This window comes from Mobula birostris, chromosome 17 (genome assembly GCF_030028105.1).
Source record: "Mobula birostris isolate sMobBir1 chromosome 17, sMobBir1.hap1, whole genome shotgun sequence".
Classification (NCBI taxonomy): domain Eukaryota; kingdom Metazoa; phylum Chordata; class Chondrichthyes; order Myliobatiformes; family Myliobatidae; genus Mobula; species Mobula birostris.
The window spans coordinates 65,695,801-65,714,784 of record NC_092386.1 but is presented as its reverse complement, the minus strand read 5'-3'; the positions used below and the strand labels follow the sequence as shown (position 1 = coordinate 65,714,784).

The window sequence follows — 18,984 nt, the reverse complement described above, 5'->3', positions numbered from 1 at the left end:
ATCAAAGGACATTAAATAAACTGGAGTTTGCAAATGCAAAATCAAAGTCGTCATAGTGAGTAGAGAAAAAATGTTGATAATCAGTGAAATCAATGCGTTACTGCACAAAAATGGTGCAAAGTAATTTTCCCTGTTTGATATTTGAATATGATCCTGCTCAGAGAACAATATGGCTGTCAGGGTAAAGTTTATTCATAATCTTATCACGAACTGGAAAAATGATGCCTAAACTCCAGTTGTATTGTGCAGCCCAGTTTCAGGTTGTTGCAAGGTTTACGAATCAATTCGGTCCAGATTTGCTGCTGACAGTATATAATCATCCACCCTTAGAAATATTTTGCATGTAGAAGCTCTGACGGGACTCATACTCCAATTTAAAGTTATTTCATTCATGTTTTCAAAGGCCAGTTGTAAAGAGCTTGGCCATATACTGATGCATTGGGTCAGTAACTGTAAACGTATGTATCTGCTGAGGACTTCTTTTGAGAGAAAATAGACAGCACTGCCAATCAGTTAATTTTGTTTAATCCTTTGCTGTTGTGTAGTTTATTCACCTGCCTGATATCTCTACAGATGTCCTATTAGATACTTTTGCGCTTTAATACCACATTAACTTCCATTGCCTGTACACTTACCAATTGTCTGCTCCCCTCTGTCCTGTGAAATGTTGGCTTGCTGCGTGCTGGCTTACCACTCTACCCGCAGTCTTTGTGCACCAGCACACCTTGGTGTGTTGTGGATTGATGGGATTGGGGAGAGGGGGCTTCGAATGGTGCCAGGAAGGAAAGTTAACACAGCAATGCTGAGTTTATAACTTGGAGCCTCTATCACCACGATCACTTTGTCATGTATCACACATTTGAGTTGGCATTGATAGCTCCGGGGTAAATGCAAAGATTTGCCGCAACAATACACCGCAAGCTTGAAAATTCTAACTACTTGATCAAGATTAAATCTCCTGAATTATGCTCATTGAGGTGAGCAATGTTTATATTGGACAATTGAATTATACCCATCCACTACTTATCTAATTATAACTGTGCTGGCAGCATGCGATTTTAGCAGCTGGTAGTTAATAATAATTTACTCATATGCTCTGGTCGACACCAATGTCACCTTTCCCGACTTGCCCTTTATAAATGACTCCCATTTATATAGTGTCTTTCACAACCGTAGAGATGTCCTGGATTATTGGCCAGTGAACTTCGGATAATTTCTGTACCCTCCCTCACACTTTCACCACGGTATCATTACAGCTGCCTGAAGGAGCAGATGTGTCCCAGTGTAATAGCTTATCCAAGATACCACACTTCCAATAATGCTGCAGTACCCTGTTAACATGGCCGCCAAAGTTTTTACGTATCTTGAAACTATAACCTCCAGTCTCGGAGAGATGAGTGCTGACAATTGAAATCAGCGCCCCCCCCCCCCCTACTTTTACTCACCCACCCTGCAACTAGGAGTGTGGAACTGAATTTCCATTATTGTGAAATTGCTTGGAAGTAGGTACAGTCATGAACTGGATTATGGACTAAATTATGTACTGTAGTTAAGAGGTGGACCTTACTTGTGCTACGGTGACACTCCACCCCAGGCTTGGTTTAGGTTGGAAGTTCTTTAGGTACAAGAGGAACAAATGGAGGTCATTCACTCCCTGAAGTCTGTTCTTCCATTCTAATTGATTACGACTGGTTTGAACATCAACCCAATTTATCCATTGTTGCCTTGAAACCCTTACCTAGGAGAAATCAATCTCAGCCCTGAAGAAACAGTAGAGAGTGACCTGCAGCCTTGGATGATGGTGTAAACTAGTTTAATTTCACCTTTGTGAAAAGATAAATGATATGGCAAGCAGGTATTGGCCTGCATGCTGTTGGTCTCTGCTAAAACCAGACAAGAGCTGGAAGAGAATTTCAGAATACAACATGGAAAGCATATTACTGTTTCCTTTGTTTGGTTCCCCATAGGAGTATTAGTACTTTATTCAAACTATATGTAATTTAATTTGACTGCCTACAAGTGTAGTTTTTTTGAAAATTGGAGGTGATAAATTCTAGGAAGTAATTATTTTTTATTTTGCAATTACTATCTGAAATATTTCATAAATGTGTTGGGGGGGAGCATTAAATTTTCATAGATGCGACTGCAGGCCAAGAATGGAACAATTACTTCACAGCAAGGTATGCCCACCTGAATGTAAGACTCATCACTCATTTATGGAATATTAATGCCATGAGATTGTTAATGATACACTGTGTGGCTTTGGAGCTGATTTGGAGTCCGGGGACATTTCTCAAGGGTTCTTCTGTTTATTAAACACATTTGCTCTGGTATTACATTCTATTTTCTCCAGTGGAAGTACAGAGAGGGCAGATTATTTAGTCAAATTTTATTTTAACCAGTGATGCTCACTGATATTAGAAGAAGGGAGATTATAGAAATGTCCATTCCTTCCATTTATTGGCAGATGGTTTAATCAAAGCTTGTCCATCACCAAGACAAGTGTTACACTCAGTATACACACTGAGCTTCTGAAACACTGATGCCCCAACATCAAATTAACCGCCCTCTCTGCTCTGGCCTGGCCATCAACACCAGGTCTAACTTGGAGGTGGCAGCTGGAGAAAACTCCTGGAGATACACTGTATCTCTGAAGTTATCCTTCCTTTTGTTGACTCATTTTAGCACCGAAATCTCTTTTGAACCAGATACTGGCATAGTTCTTTCCTGGGACGAGGCAATATCAGAATGTAATTTTAAAATTAAAGTACAATGGGGTTACAAACCTCAGCACTGCTTTCCAAGGAACTGAGCTATAGGTCCCTGGCACAGAAAAGATTTAGGGAGTTCCCTAATGATCATCCTAAAATAATCCAGCCCATAAAAGGTTACAACAGGGAGTTTTGCATGAATATTCTTGCCTTCATTATTCTTTGAACAGTGGTACAAAAATATTCATCTGGTTGAATATTCCAGCTAGAGGTTCTTCAATAAGAAATAAGCAATTATTTTCCAATGTTACTGATTAAAATCAGTGATGTTAATTGATTTTTTTAATGGGAAATAATTCAGTTAATCAAAATTATATTCATCTTTATAATAAAGTACATGCAAATATTGGAAAACAATCTATTTCAGAAAATAGAGAGCAGCTCACACCTTCCCCAAGTCACATATTCAACCCAACTGTAGAACCATTTGGCCTCAAATTCTTCATGTGTTTGTATAGACTCAGAATGCTGTGACACCCAGTGTCACTGGAAAAGCAGGAGAGGTGACCTGTGTAAACAAAATCTTTTGCAATTGCCAAATTAGAAGTGCGGCTGCTCTCTGTAAAGCATCAGTGAATTAAACAAAGTGTATTGACTTACAAACCTTCCAAAACTGACTAGGTCCCTTAGAAATTAATGGTCTCTTATAACAACTAAATAGATATGCATTTTGGTGAATGTTAGAAACGGAACTGCAAATATATACACTTCAAAGGCACATGATTAAAGAGATGATGATTAGATAATTTGTTTGAATTATGGTATTTTAAAGAATAAATGTTGGTCTGCACAGTCTGCCAGTGGAATTTTCACACTGAAATTACATCAATGGATCATTTTCATCTATCTGAACTGATAACTGGCACTTCAGTTTGCATTTAGTACCACCAGAAACACTACCACAAGTGGCACAGAACTCATTCAATACTGTATTGGAGTGTGAGGCTGGATTATGAAGTTGGGCCTCTGAACCTACAACCTCTTGACCCACTGATGAGGCTGCTAGTACTAAGCCATAGTTGACACCAAAACCATTTGTGTTATTTAATAACTTTGAAGAGGTTATACTTTCTTTTGTACAGTGTCTTGCTGCTGTTAATTCTGTATAACAGAAATAGATTTACGGCTTTTATGATCAAAGAAAGACTAGACAAGGCCAACAACATGAACACACTTATTCATTGTTTGTAATAGATTCCATCTGAAATACATTAAATATTTCATTCTATTTCTCATTTAGGATACTTTACATAGATTTGGAATGGTTTTAATTAATTCATATGTAAAGTGAAATTGTTAAAGTAAGAAATTAAGTTAAATTAAATTGAATTGAGGTTTATTTTATTTTGTCCTCCTGAGGGTTTAATCCTAGTAGATCTCCTGGTGATGCTCTGCTTTCCATTTGATCTGCTTTATACAGGCACACATTGATTCTATTGCCTAAAGTCTTTATGTAAATTTCAAACATGTTCAGCCCCTGTGGACCTATGAACTTATATTTTAAAATGTATGAGGTGCACCATGACTATGCTATAATCAGAATATGCAATAGGAAATTGCAGGATGACCATTTTAATCTACTGGGAACCTTAGAATTCTCCTTCATTGCTCAGACCCCGCTTTGGGTAACTGGATATCTGATTTGTTACAATTGTTCCTTATAATAATGGACCACATACATGGCTTTGAAAGCTCTTATTTTATGGAGATTATTACAAAAGATACCTGGAATATATGATGCACAGAGACATGCATTCGGTTTAACCGGTCAATACAGAATTTAGGCCTATTTTGCCTCATCAAGATTAGCAGGCATCTCTCAGCTACCTTTTCCTTTTCCGAAGAGAAAAGAGACTCAGCCCACGTAAGGTGACTGGCTTCCCACTGATACCAAGCAAAGTGTGGCCATCTTGAAAATTTCTTAAGTGAAGCCAATACTTAAACTCATTTGTTGCAAGGTAATTTTGGGAGCCTTTGAAAACATAAGCACAAATAATTATAGGTAAAATAATAAGATCGTAAGATCAAAAGATATAAGAGATATAAGGAATTAGTCCACTTGGCCCATCCAGTCTGCTTCATCATTTCATCATGGCTGGTCCATTTTCCTCTCAGCAGCAATCTCCTGTAACTCTTCATGTCCTGACTAATCAAGAACCTATCAACCTTTGCCTTAAATATACCCAGTGACCTGGCTTCTATAGCAGCCTGTGGCAATGAATTCCACAGATTCACAACTCTGGCTAAAGAAATTCCTCCTCATCCCCATTCTAAATGGACGCCTCTCTTCTCTGAGGCTGTGTCCACTGGTCCTGGACATCCTCTCCACATCAATTCTATTGAAGCCTTTCAACATTCGATAGGTTTCAATAATCTCCCCCAGTTCTTCTGAATTCCAGTGAGAACAGGCCCAGAGCCATCAAACACTCCTCACATGATAAGCCTTTCAATCTCAGGATCATTTTTGTGGATCTCCTTTCAATCCTCTCCAATGTCAGCACAACCTTTCTTAGATAAGGGACCTAAAACTGCTTACAATAGGCCAAGTGAGGCCTCACCAATGCCTTATAAAACCTTAACATTACATCCTTGCTTTTATATTTTAATCCTCTTGAAATGAATACTGACATTCCTTTTGCTTTCCTCACCATCAACCCAACCTGCAAGCAGACCTTTAGGGAATCCCGCACGAGGAATCCCAAGCCCCTTTGCACCTCAGATTTTTGGAATGTTCTCCCCGTCTGTACTATTGTTCCTTCAGACTGCACTTCCCAACACTATATTCCATCTGCCACTAATATGTTTAAGTCCTTCTACAGCCACCCTGCTTTCTCAACACTACCTGCCCCCACCCCACCCCCCCCATCTTTGTATCATCCACAAACTTGGCCACAGGGTCATCAATTCCATCATTCAGTCATTGACATTTCAGGTAAAGTGAAGCAGTCCCAACGCCAGTCCCTACGGAATTTCACTAGTCACTGACAGCCAATCAGAAAAGGCCCCCTTTATTCTCATTCTTTGTCTCCTGCCAATCAGCCAATCTTTTATCCATTCTAATGTCATTCCTATCATACCATGGGCTCATGTGTAGCACCTCGTCAAAGGCCTTTTGAAAATCCAAGTACATAACATCCATTGACCTTTTTTTGTCTATCCTGCCTGTTATCTCCTCAAAGAATTCCAAGTGATTTGACAGGCAAGATTTTCCCTTAAGGAAACCATATTGACTCCAGCCTATTTTATCATGTTCTTCTTAGTACCCCAAAACCTCAGCCTTAAAAATCGACTCCAAGATCTACCCAACCACTGAGGTCAGACTGGCCTATAATTTCCTTTCTTCTGCCTCTCTTCCTTCTTGAAGAGGAGAATGACATCTACAATTTTCCAGTCTTCCAGAACCATTCCAGAATCTAGTGATTCCTGAAAGATCACTACTAATGTCTCTACAATCTCTTCAGCCACCTCTTCCAGAACTCTGGGGTGTAGTCCATTTGGTCCAGGTGATTTATCTACCTCAAGACCTTTCAGCTTCTCAAGCATCTTCTTCCTAGTAACAGCAACTTCACTCACTTCTGTCCCCTGACTCTTGAACTTTTGGCGTACTGCTAGTGTCTTCCACAGTGAAGACTAATGCAAAATACTTATTCAGTTCCTCCGCCATTTCCTTGTCCCCCATTGCTACCTCTCCAGCAACATTTTCCAGTGGTCCAATATCCACTCTTGTCTCTCTCGTACTCTTTATATATCTACGGAAACTTTTGTACCCTTTGGCTGTTATGTTGGCTTTGACTTCCCTTGTCAGCCACAGTTGCATCATCCTGTCTTTCGAATACTTCTGCTTCTTTAGATGTATCTATCCTGTGCCTTCTGAATTGCTCCCAGAAACTCCAGCCATTGCTGCTCTGCTGTCATCCTTACTGGTGTCCCCTTCCAATCAACTTTGGTCAGTTCCTCTCTCATTCCTCTGTAATTCACTTTACTCCACTGTACTGATACATCTGACTTTAGCTTCTCTGTCTCAAATTGCAGGGTAAATTCTATCATATTATGATCACTGTCCCCTAAATGTTTCTTTACCCTAAGCTCTCTAATCAATTCCAGTTCAATCCAGAAGAGCTGATCCCCCTAGTGGTTTCAACCATGAGTTGCTCTAAAAAACCATCTTGTAGGCATTCTACAAATTCCCCCTCTTGGGATCGAACACCAACTTGATTCTTCCAATCTACCTGTGACTGTGGTAACATTGCCTTTTCTATTTCCTGTTGTAATTTGTAGCGTATATTTTTCCTACTGTTTGGAGGCCTGTATAAAGCTTCCATCATGATGGGTTACAATATAATGCAATAAGTAATTCAATTAATTTCAAATCTAGATATGCTTTTGAACCATCTGTATTACCTGGTGTCTTTGTGATATTCTGATATATTCAGTGGACTGGACTCTTTAGAATGCGGGTGCAGCTACGACGGCCATTGCTGGAGCTGATTTGGGGCTGGACTGACGCAGCGGGGCCCAAGCTAGAGGGCAGATAATGAACTGATACTTGGCCATTTTAAGTGTTGAGCTGGATTAAAAGATTAAGGTGTTGAGATTGAGGGTGGAGGACAAACCAGGGTTCAGCTCACTACTCTGGGAGGCTTTACTTGCCTCAGTGCTGAACAGACACTACAGCTGCAGTCTGCAGCCACCGGCACTTGTCCCAGTGCTAAACCTGGCTCCGTGCCAGTGTGTGGCTACAGCCTTCAGGAAGCTGGCATACATACTTTGATAGTAAATCTACTTTGAAGTTTGAGAAGTAGATAAGTCTCGCTCTAGTGCCAGGCAAAGATTTTCTTCAGAGGTAGAAAAGTAAGTCTTTGGGACAAAATTGGGCTGCCTTACAGATATCTAATGAGGCTGTGCAGTTCTTGCTCAACTAAGTGGTGTAAGGAATAATTCCCCCATTTGTAATCATAATAAATGATAAAAGTAAACAGGAAAGATATGAATGCATGAATACGTAAAGATTTAAAAAAAACATATAAATTGCCAAAGTTTTTGTATAAGCAGTCAAGGTTAATCCTGAAATTATACAACCCATTCAAGAGAACGTTAGGATCCAAACGAATTGGCAATATTTTGCTTTAATACATTTATTACAGCAGTTTTCCCAGTCATGCTTCATCACTACTTCGCTCTTGACTGGCAAAATTCAATTTTAGGATTTTGTACATTTATTTGAGGCAATAGTGGAAGCCCTGTTGTGCTTTTCAATGCCAATATCATCCTAGAATCCTTAAATCACTACTCCAGTTGATCCCCATCTTTTCATCAGATCCTTCTATATTCTTAGCTAATTCCCTTCAAAATAATTTTACAGTCTTTGCCACAAGAGCTTCCTTGCAGCAAAGTATTCGATGTTCCAGTAATCCTTTGTCGTCATACTTCACTGTTTAGCTCCTCTAAACTTTTAATATTTAAAACCTTTATTAGACCTCTGTGTGAGGATTGTATGAAGGCTTAATTAGGCTTCAGGTATTTCATCAGTGCAATTAAGAGGATTGATAGGAGCCAGCATTCTCCTTAGGGAAAAGGCCCTAGTTAAGCAAGAATGATGGATCAGAGGTGTCTTTGACATGGGCATTTGGAATCTAAAGCCAGACTACTATCTCACTGGAGAAAGATTGCAGTTGAGCAAAGACAGGGAGACCTAGGTATTCCTGTGCACAAATTTCAAAAGTTAGCAGCAGGTGCAGCAAGTGGTTAGGAAGGCAAATGGCATATTAGTTTTTACGTTGAGCACTGGGGCATTTATAGTCGAGTCAGATACATTTTTGATAGTTCAGGAAATGGAGGGGCCTGGGAAACTGGCATATCAGAGGAAATGAGGCCTGGGGAAGATCAATCAAGATCATATTGAATGGTGGGATAGGCTAAATGCCCCAACACCCATTTATGTTCTTGTGTTCATCCACTTTTATTTAGCAAGGCACTGATGTGCAGGGACACCACTGTAATGACTTTAGTACAAGAAAGAAAGAAAGAACATGTTTATAGCATACTCTGTGTCTGCAGTTTGTCAGAAGACGTTTCCACTCCTTAAAATAAACTTTGTATTTGGAGCAATTGTCGTTTGCTTGCTGCGTATCATGAGGTTAGTCATGTGCCCTCCGCTGCCCCTGCCTCATTGCTCTTCAGCTGTGGGCAATATTAGGGATCCTGCATGTACCGCTTGGAAATGAGAAGAACAGCCAGGTGAGAAGCAACCAGGGCCCACGTACGATAATTACGCTTTCTAATTTGAAGACAGTGATGGGAGTTTACAAGATGATTGTTCCCTGAAATAAAAGGAGTAAATGCTGGAGATAGTCAGCCATTTCCAGCAGAGTCTAAAGCAAGGTCGTGACTCCATTGGAAGAATGGAAGACTTCCTCCATGATGACCCACAACATAGGAACCATTAGAAAGTCTTGCCTGTGTCCAGATCCTGACAACCTGTGGATGCCCTCATTTTTTTCCTGCATTTATGGCTGTTTTCCAGAATTGTTGTATTTATATAAATTCAGAGTAACACAGCCACTATCTTCAGAGGAGAATATATTTAGACAAGGTGTAAGCCAACGTGAACCTGGCTGGGTTAGGTTTTGTTTTAATGATAGGGATGTACAGTACTTGAAGTGATTATTCCAGCCTGAGTATTAAAATCAATTCTTGTACAGTCTGTGGGGAAGGAATAATGGTTGCCGGGATGTTATCAGCCATTCAGACATCTCCTCCGGAGTGTTCAGCTGCAGTGGCTTTATTTGTGGAACTTAAAGACCTTTCGTACCCCTTGTAAAACTGGATCCTTCACATCCCTGGTAATTGGGATCTTTGTTTATTGTTTGTCATGTTGATTCGCTGTGATTATGCCAAAGCTCTTCCCTAAGAGCCATACAGGCTGCTATTAAGTAACAAACTGCAGCACCTCTGATACCCATTGGGAACATTTTACAGCTGAAACACAAAGGGTCCACTGGAGGCTAATTAATCAGTAATCATTAAACATTTCAGGTAGCGGCTGAGATATAAGGAGAATTGATGCCCCTTAAAATTCTTGACGCTTGATGTTAATCAAGGTGTTTTTTTTCTCTCTCTGCGGCCTCTCATCACAGCTGATGATTGAAGAGTTCAGCTGTCAAGAATTAGCTCTGATGGACTGTGGTATTTCCATAAAGGGGCAGGCTTGCATGTGCATTGATCTGCCTCAGTTTTACTCAGCTCCTGCCATATCTCAGGCGAAGCTTGGCTCCTGCTCGATATGCAGAATATTTCTGGATGAAGCAAGTGGTTCTGTCACTGATCTGATGGTGCTCAGTGACTCTTGCAGCTCTCCGCTGGTCTGTACTGCAGGGGCCTGACACCCTGACCACTGAGGCATAAAAAACAGAGAATTGGAACTCTGATCCTGTCAGGCCTTGGCGCATCCCCCTGAGAATGAGGAGTGGGAACGAAGGGATTCACATTGTGAAGTGTCGGCTTGCTTCAAATCATTTGAGCAGGAGTGCAGCCTGATGTTTAAATTTCCCATCGCCTGCTGATTAATATGCACAGCAACACAATTTGCTATCTCCTCATTTTCACGGCTAAGGGGTTGAGGAAAATGGCTGTACTTGTGTGTGTCTTGAAGGGTAGGGCAAAGTTTAGGGAACAAAGGAGGCCGACTTTGTTAAATTAGAAGAGAAAACAGCAAATATTTTAATGAAGTCATTAAGCCATGCAAAGAATTGATTTTTAATGGTTTAGCTGGTTATTGTACGTATTTACTTAGCTTGTGCTAACATGTTGATATTAATTAGATTGTGAGCAATTGGAAGAAGCTATTTGCATTGGGTTAATGTCCAGAATTCACAAAGTAAAGCCGGTGATAACCATTATGTGCCCTCATATCTTGATTATCGGATGTCATAATTGTGATTGGAAAAGGGCACAATGAAAGAGAGAGAGAGAGAGAGAGAGACACAGAGACAGAAAAATGTTGTGGCAATGATCTAACAAACAACCTATTAGTGAAGTAAGTTACTTGATTGTGTGAATAAATTTCAACTTATTTTCCAGCATATTTCTTGTATCAGTGAGTCCAGATGTTACATGAAATATGAAATGTAGTTAAATTAATGAAAGACTCCCAGAAAATTAAGAAACATATTAATTGCATGATGTGACTAGATGTAGATAGATTATTAATGATGGTTTGGTTCATAATGTGGAATACTTCACTGTATTTTTCAATTGTAAGAGCAACCAGACTAATTATCTTGATAATCTTTACATCATCTCACCCTCTTTGTTCTCTCTGTCACTTTAGGAGGTGATTTTTCTGGGAGCCCATATTCCCATCCGCAATATACAACTTATAACGACTCCTGGAGATTCCCCAATGCTGGATTATTAAGTAAGAGAATTTCCAAATTATGCAGTTTAATATACCTTAATTTGTTATAAAGGGCTTTATGAGTAAATGCAGCCACTTTTATGTGCTAGATTACTTAGCTTTTGTTGTGGTTTGTGATGGACTGGAGCTGATGTTCGGATGGGAGATTCCAGGTTGGTGAAGTAGGTACTAAGATAATAGATGATTGTATTTATATTATTTTGTTTTTATCTTTCTAACATTGAAAATAAAATGCTACCAAGGAATTCATTCTTTTACCTTTTAATTGTGGAGTGTGGTTGTTACTGACAGTGGGCAGCCTTCTTGAATCACTGAAAATCCTGTGACAAAGGCATTCCTACAGTTGTTTAAGGTAGAAACTTCCAGGGGTTTGATCTGGTATCTTTGTTTTATATCTGGTCACTAGACAATGCAAATGGTTGTCTTGGAACTGTCTCATGTTCTTTCTCTTCTCATCCCATGTCCTGTCAAACTTACTCATCTGAACTACAACAAAAATAAATAATCTGTCTCCACCTTCTCCATAATCTTGGTTCCCTTATTATCCAAAAATCTTTCAATATCACTTTTCAACATCTGTGGTTCTGAATTGCAGAGAATTCCAAAGGTTCAGAATCTTTTGAGTTTAGAATTTTTCTCCTCATCCCCATAAAAAGTGGTTGACCATTGAGATTCTCTGGTTCGGGGATTCACTTCTGAGGGAAAAACCTCCCAGCGTCTAACCTGTCTGATCCCACAAGTGAACAACTCTAGAAACCTCAGTTAGTGGTCTCTCATTCCCAAATGATGGAGGCATTTTGGGTCACTAATAATGGCAAGGTTTCCTCATCACATAGTGGACTCTGTAAGCTGATCAAATAATCAACTAATTATAAAGCCCAGGGGCATTACAAACAAACAAGATGGTAACATTTCCTGGTAAATTATATTTAAACTGTTAATCTGTTATATTTACAAGGAAAGGCCTTGGGAAGCTATAATGTATGCAAGCTACTGTAAATGGAAAAAAAATTAATTACAGTCATAATATATTACCAAATGTTAGAAAATATTCCACATAATATATTTAATATTCAAATCATATTATTACATCTTGTTTACATTGTACCAAAATATATATTTGTCTTTTGTTTATCAATCTGTCCATGGAGACTATTATAGGTTTTTTTTCACTATAAATCTTCATTTATAAATCCTAATAAGCCTAATGAATAGCCTCATTTTTAAATACCATTTTAATAAAGGTCTGCTTTACTAATAATGTAATCTAATTATTTTCACTATTAAACAACCCCCTGCAACTCCTCACCTCAACTTCACTAAAGGCTGTCAAGAGATTTTGCTTGGCAATATATAATTTAAGCTAGTTATATACTTTATATTGTAATTTGAATTATCCTTTTTATCTCCTCATGGCTAGTATCAAAATGTGTTCAGACTAGGCCAGAAACATTTTTCACCATCTAAATATGACAGGATAAACTGTGGGAAGTGGAAAATTTTCCATGGAAACTTTGGGAGACATTGCTTCATAGTTTGGTGTACTATGTATAGATTAATGTTTTAGACTGAATCAGAATGTATAAATGATATAATATTATCATATTGTACATTAACATCTTCTGAAATCACCTGTGTAATTGAATACGATGCATTGAAAATGCTATAAAAACCTGTACCTTTGATTCAGTATTTAATATCATAGTGAGTGATGACAAATACCGTTTTATGAAATGATATCATTAAAGCAGAACTGAAGCGGCTAGTCTACCATAGCCGTGTATTCTGAGCTTTCAAAGGTGACTGGAGACAGCAGTAAATATCCCCTAGTGTCCTTGCCACTAATGCTTACATTCTAAAAGTCATATATTTCAAAATATTGGATAGAGATAGGTTGTTGAATAGATATGGTTTCCAGCATCCACCGTGGTCTTTTTCTGAATTATCTGTATGTTCAGTGGTCAAGGAATCCTTTTACAATTCCCTGGCATTCTCTGAAATTTCCACGTGATTTTGTGTTAACAATGTATAGGTATTTTTATGACTTGGCTTGTAATCGCTATTGTCAGACAGCTATTGCACTTCAAAATTAAATATTTCACTTGCGCAATCAATTTTCCCTCACCTAATAAAAACATATAATTTCTAAAAATAATATAAGCAAGTAGTCATGGAGTAAAGTCCAGATTTACTATATGTGCTTTGGGAAGTGAAGGGCACAGAATGGATGAGGTTTGGCTGTTCTTATTATTTAAACTAGTCATATCCTATTTCATAATCATGCCGTGAGATATTATTTGTTACTCACTCCAAACACACATTATTCTAAGACTGACTTATTTTACTCTGCTTCTTTACCATCAATAGATCCATTAGTATACTGTCCATGAGTTCCTCCACATATCATTCATGCACTTGTGAATGGCATAGGCTCTTTGTTTTACTGTGTAACCATGTAACCGTGTAACCATGTAACAATTACAGCACAGAAACAGGCCATCTCGGCCCTTCTAGTCCATGCCGAACGCTTACTCTCACCTAGTCCCACCAACCTGCACTCAATATCATACTTGTTGGTCAAAAATCCATGGTGGAGCATTTTCTTTGACTGCCTATCTTTTCACCATGAATTGTTTTAAAATCCTGGTTAAGAAACAAGAGAATATATTTTCCTGACAATAATTCCCATTTATATTTCCAATACAACATGACACAAACAGTGTGTCCAATTCTTTCTTTGCCTGCTTAACAATGGCTGACCCATAGGTCTCAGGTGATATATGACTTTCCAAGTCGTGATGACTCATCGTGACTGCCCATTTCAGTGATCAACAATGAGGAGTTGAAGTGTGAAGGTTTTGGAGTGTGTAGATGGTGCAGATATTGATATGACTGAAAATTCAAATAGAGTGATTAAAACGAAGTGTAAATGAACAAAGGAGACGAGAGTTCAAATAGATACTTTAAAAGAATACTAAATGCAAGTAACAAAATCTAATGAAGAAAAATGATCCAATTTCATGCTCTTTGAATGTGATAACTCCTGTGCCATTTTAGCTCATTACTTTTAACTTGACATAGATCAAGATGAATTTCTTTTGATGCATTGTTCCTATCTTCTCACTGACACCGATATGTCTATACTGCAGAATTTAATTCAAGCTGACAGAATCCCTATTCTAATACACCCAACTACTTAAGCATTTCTATTTTACAAGGGTATGGGGTCCTTGCATATGATTGTTTGCCCCATGACTGTTTAACAGCTAGGTTACCTTCTGGGCTGAGGTCATCCTGCCTGGCAGTATCATGGCTGATGAAAATGACTAACCATGAGGGTTTCTGAAATGGTGTGAGAATGATGGATGTGTTATTGAAGTGCATTCTAACTGTTTCATTTAAAAGTAAATGTTGCTAGATTTATTCAACAGTCTCAGCACTCCAAACCAGCCTCACAAAATGCTTACAGATTCAATTTTCCCTTCTGCTTCCAAGTTGTATTCTGACGGCCCACCCAATTTAAAAGGACCACCTTCCATGGAGAGCAGTAAGGTCTCTCATTTGCTTTCTCTTCTTGCTCCTTCTTGGGGATCTCAAGGGGAATGGTAGAATGGGGCAAAACCCCTGTGGCCTGGAGATATTTGGAGATTAGAATTTAAATCCCATCATGGCGCCTGGGGAATTTAGACACAATTAACTAAAACACTTGCAATGGTGACCATAAGTTCAGTGAGTTGCTTGGAAGAATATACGTATTTTACCAATTGAAGGGCGACCTTCTAGAACAGGAGTAAGGAGCCAAAGAGTAGTGAATCTGTGGAATACTCTGCCACAGACTAAAGTGGAGGCCAAGTCTGTGGGTATATTTAAAGTGGTATAGTATAATTCCCTTCAGCAAATGTGTCTTAACCAAACTTGCCTGTAAGTAGATGGCTCCAGACCCACTAGTGAGGTTGACTCTTACTGAGATGGTTGAATGAGCTACTTAGTTCAAGATCAGTCTGGGGTGATCCACGGATGCTGAGCAGGCCATTGACACACTACAATTGAATATTAAAAAACATTTGTGCGGAAGATGATATGCTTAAATCAGAGTTCCAACAGTACGGTGTTAAATAAACAGGGTACTCATCTCGCATTGCAAAGGTAAGTTTGTGCCCTGTGTCATAAAAATAACTGCAGGTTGAGTTGGATTGAGAATGTTTAATACAACCACCTTTGATCTATTCCATGTAGCACAGAATTTATTGTCAAGGCCACTCTCTTTACGTTTCTCATTGAACTCCACACCAACCTTATGCCTTTTTCTGGAAACGTTCAAAGATAGATTCCTATATTATCCTGAGCTGAGCACCTAACCCCACTTTCTCTGCAGTATTTTGTCCATCTTCTCCCCTGGTCAGCCCCCATGCTGAAGAAAATCCCATCCACTCTCTTGTTTCCTCCCACCTCAAGTATTCCAGAGATCTCTTTGTTAACCCCTGTGTTCCTTAACTTCACTGCATTCACTGAATGATGCTGCCTTAATATTCTGTGCCCTGGGGATGTGGTATTAATGTGGAGATGGGGCATTAATGTGAGGTTGCTGAATTCCCTCAGCCTAATGCGAAATGAAATTAATTCAATGTGAATGCCATTCCTTCGAACAGACAATGGAATCCTGCCACGCTTCACATTGCTCCACACCAGGTTGAACTCGATCTTTGGCTCCAGAATCTCCTCTGACAATGCTCCTCGTGCAATCTGCACACAATCAGAGCATTGTACCACTCTGAGCAAAATCTGCGACAGTGAATGTTAGGCAGGATTATCAGGGCACCGTGTGCCATCAAATTGGATTAAGTACTGGTGAGATCTGCATTACAATGGAAAGGTGATTAGCTTCTGAGGATGCAGCGTGCCTGGAGGAACACTGAGACAATTGCAGGACAGTTTAGAGAATAGAAATCAGGCTCTGTGCAATGGGAAACAGGTTGAAGAGATTTGAGAAATAATGATGCCATATAATCTTCCTGCAAAAGTAGTACTCGCCGAAGGACTGTGCACCCTTTTGACTAAGTTACTGGATTTTTGCTAATTGTGGCAGTTGGCTTCAGGTGCACCTCTAAGTGAAATGGTCTGTGTGTTGAGCTTGCAGTTTGTCTCAATGATGCACTGTTCTTGAAGGGATAAGTCGTGCCACTTGGTCACAGAGTTTGAAGTGGCGAGTCAGGTCAAATTCATTGGTGAAAAAATGAGGATACTCTGGCAGTGACGTTTGGAGGCTCATTGTAAGGTTGAAAATGTGCTTCCATAACGAGAATTCATGTATTTGTTTTTCGTTGGTCCAATAAAGTTTGAAATCAAGGTAAAAATTCAAATGATCCGCAGTGAACGGGATACAATAGTGTGGTGTGAAAAGCAGTGATGCTTGTCACCAGTGCATCAGTGTTCCCCAATATATCATGTTATATACAGCCTGACACAGTCGTGTTCATGGTCTCTGAAACTAGTGGTTATCAACACAACTGCATCAGACTGCGTGTGAGAATAATACATTGGCATCACTAGTGAAATCACCACTGTCATACAGACCAATAAGTATGGTGATAAATGTATCTGAAATTTTGCCCGTAGTTAAAAGCAGTTTTAGTGAACGCTTGATTATATTTATCAACCTGCTAAAGAATCCTCAGGACATATTTTCACTCAGAATCCAGTATTACTCTCCTGAAGCTTAAATTTGGAAGTCAGAGTTATTTCATGATTAAAGGTAGTCTCCCTCTTCTTGCACAAACATAAACGTGTCTTTTCCATCCTTAAGGATTTAGTGTAGTTGCTATTTTCAACATAAATACCATAATATATCAAACACCAGAAACGTCCAGGTAGCTACAGCCTGTTGAGGTTAGTTACATGTTTCGCTGAAACATTTATGTAAAGTGTGCAACCCAAAAACTGTTCCAGAACATTATTGAATATTGTTACATTGGGTAGTTCTTTTGTGCAAATTATACTCATAGGACCCACATCTATGGTTCTGTTCTTAACCTGAAGGAAGGGTAAAGAAAGAATTGCTTTTGTTCAGTACCTTTTGTATGCTCAGGAAGACCCAAAGCACTTCACAGCCAAAGTACAAATTTTGAAATGTAATCCCTGATGTAATGTAAACATATTGCTCCGAAAGGTTGCATGAATATACTCATTATGGCATGGAATGTAAACCTGTGTCAGCTTCAGGACTTCAACCTTTCTCTGCTTTATCCTTTCTGTTTTAATCTTCCATCCTCTCTCTATTTCAATTCCTGATTTTACATTGAATCCTCCCCCACACTTTTAGAACGCTATGCAGTGCATTCAATAGATCAGTAATATTTGAGTAATATTGTAAATATATTGTTTGATTAAGCATTCTTTATGGTTTATATGTAAGAAGTACATGAATGGTAGATGTCATTACACTACCACACGTGTCTCACTAAGGTAAAAGCTAAATGTGCACGTCATCTTGGCGCGGTCAAAATGAGTGTGTTGGCTCGAAGCTCTGTCTGGTGTCCTGGGATGTGTCAGCAGATCGAGCAGCTCGCTATGCACTGTTCAGGATGCCAACGCGTCCAGAAGATGCCAAGAGAAGTGTTTCTCCATCCCTGGGAATGGTCTGCATTGCCCAGGCAGAGGATTCATGTGGGTTTTGCCAGACCATTCATAGGCACAAATTTCTTGGTAGTAATGGATGCTGGTACAAAGTGGCCAGATGTGTTCCCAATAGCCTCCACTGCAGCCTCACACACTGCTGATTGTTAAGAAGCCTCTTCTCAAGGACTGGTGTTCCAGAACACTTAGTGACAATGGACCAGTTTGTTATGGAACAGTTTCAGTCGTTCCTGAAGCTGGATGGAATAAAACATATTACATCTGCACTGTACCACCCAGCTACAAATGGCTTGGCAGAAAGGTTTGTCCAGCGTCTAAAGATTGCACTGTGAGCAATGTCAGCAGAACACACGACACTGACACTGAACCAAACTTAACCAATTTCCTCCTTGCATATCGCAATGCAGCACACTCCACAACTAACAACTCACCAGCTTTGCTGTTCCTGTGTCATACCTTGCATTCACTCTTGGATCTCCTCAAACCCAATCTCAGAAGTGTATGCAGGACAAACAGCTGAGACAAATTAAGGGCTCCTCAAACAAGGAGGTTCGATGTTTCACTCCTGGACAAGCATTCCTGGCGAGGGACTACAGAGGTGATCAAAAGTGAGTACTTGGAAAGATTAAGGAGAGAACTGGACCACCCTCCTACACAGTGGAGATCGCATCTGATGCCAGCTGGAGACAACACATTGATCAGTTGAGGAGACCAGAGTCAATTGTTAGAGAAGAAAGGTGCCCAGAACTGTCAGAACCACTTCCTACAGCCCTTCAGTCAGTTTCTACAACCACCACAGAGGAAGCCCCAGACCCTGAGGTTCTTTCATAGCCGCAAGTCTCACCTGCCAGGCAGAATGATCCCCCTTGTCAGGAAAGATGTTATCCTACAACAGTAAGAAATCCGCCACAGTGATTAAATCTTTAGACCTGAATGGGACATTTAATACTTACTATGCTGTAGATGTCTGTATAGTAGTTGTATTATATAGTACAATATTGTATGTGTGTGTAAATATCTATATGATAGATATGAATAGAGAGTAATATATTATGTTTGAATTGAGATGCATTCTATATGGAGTTAGAGTTTATTGCTATGCAGGGAGCATAGTGTATATAATATTTCAATAATATTTGTGTAATATTATGGAAAATTGTTTGA

At 39.4% G+C, this 18,984-nt stretch overlaps 1 protein-coding gene across 3 annotated transcripts in view; it reads left to right on the top strand.

Moving 5' to 3' along the window:
- Positions 1-18,984, top strand: part of pax5 (paired box 5) — a 267,639-nt gene that overhangs the window by 239,218 nt on the left and 9,437 nt on the right. For all 3 annotated transcript variants that reach the window (XM_072281839.1, XM_072281840.1, XM_072281838.1), the window contains exon 9: positions 11,101-11,187. In XM_072281839.1, coding sequence (XP_072137940.1) covers positions 11,101-11,187 — 87 coding nt within the window. The remainder of the gene's footprint in view (positions 1-11,100; positions 11,188-18,984) is intronic.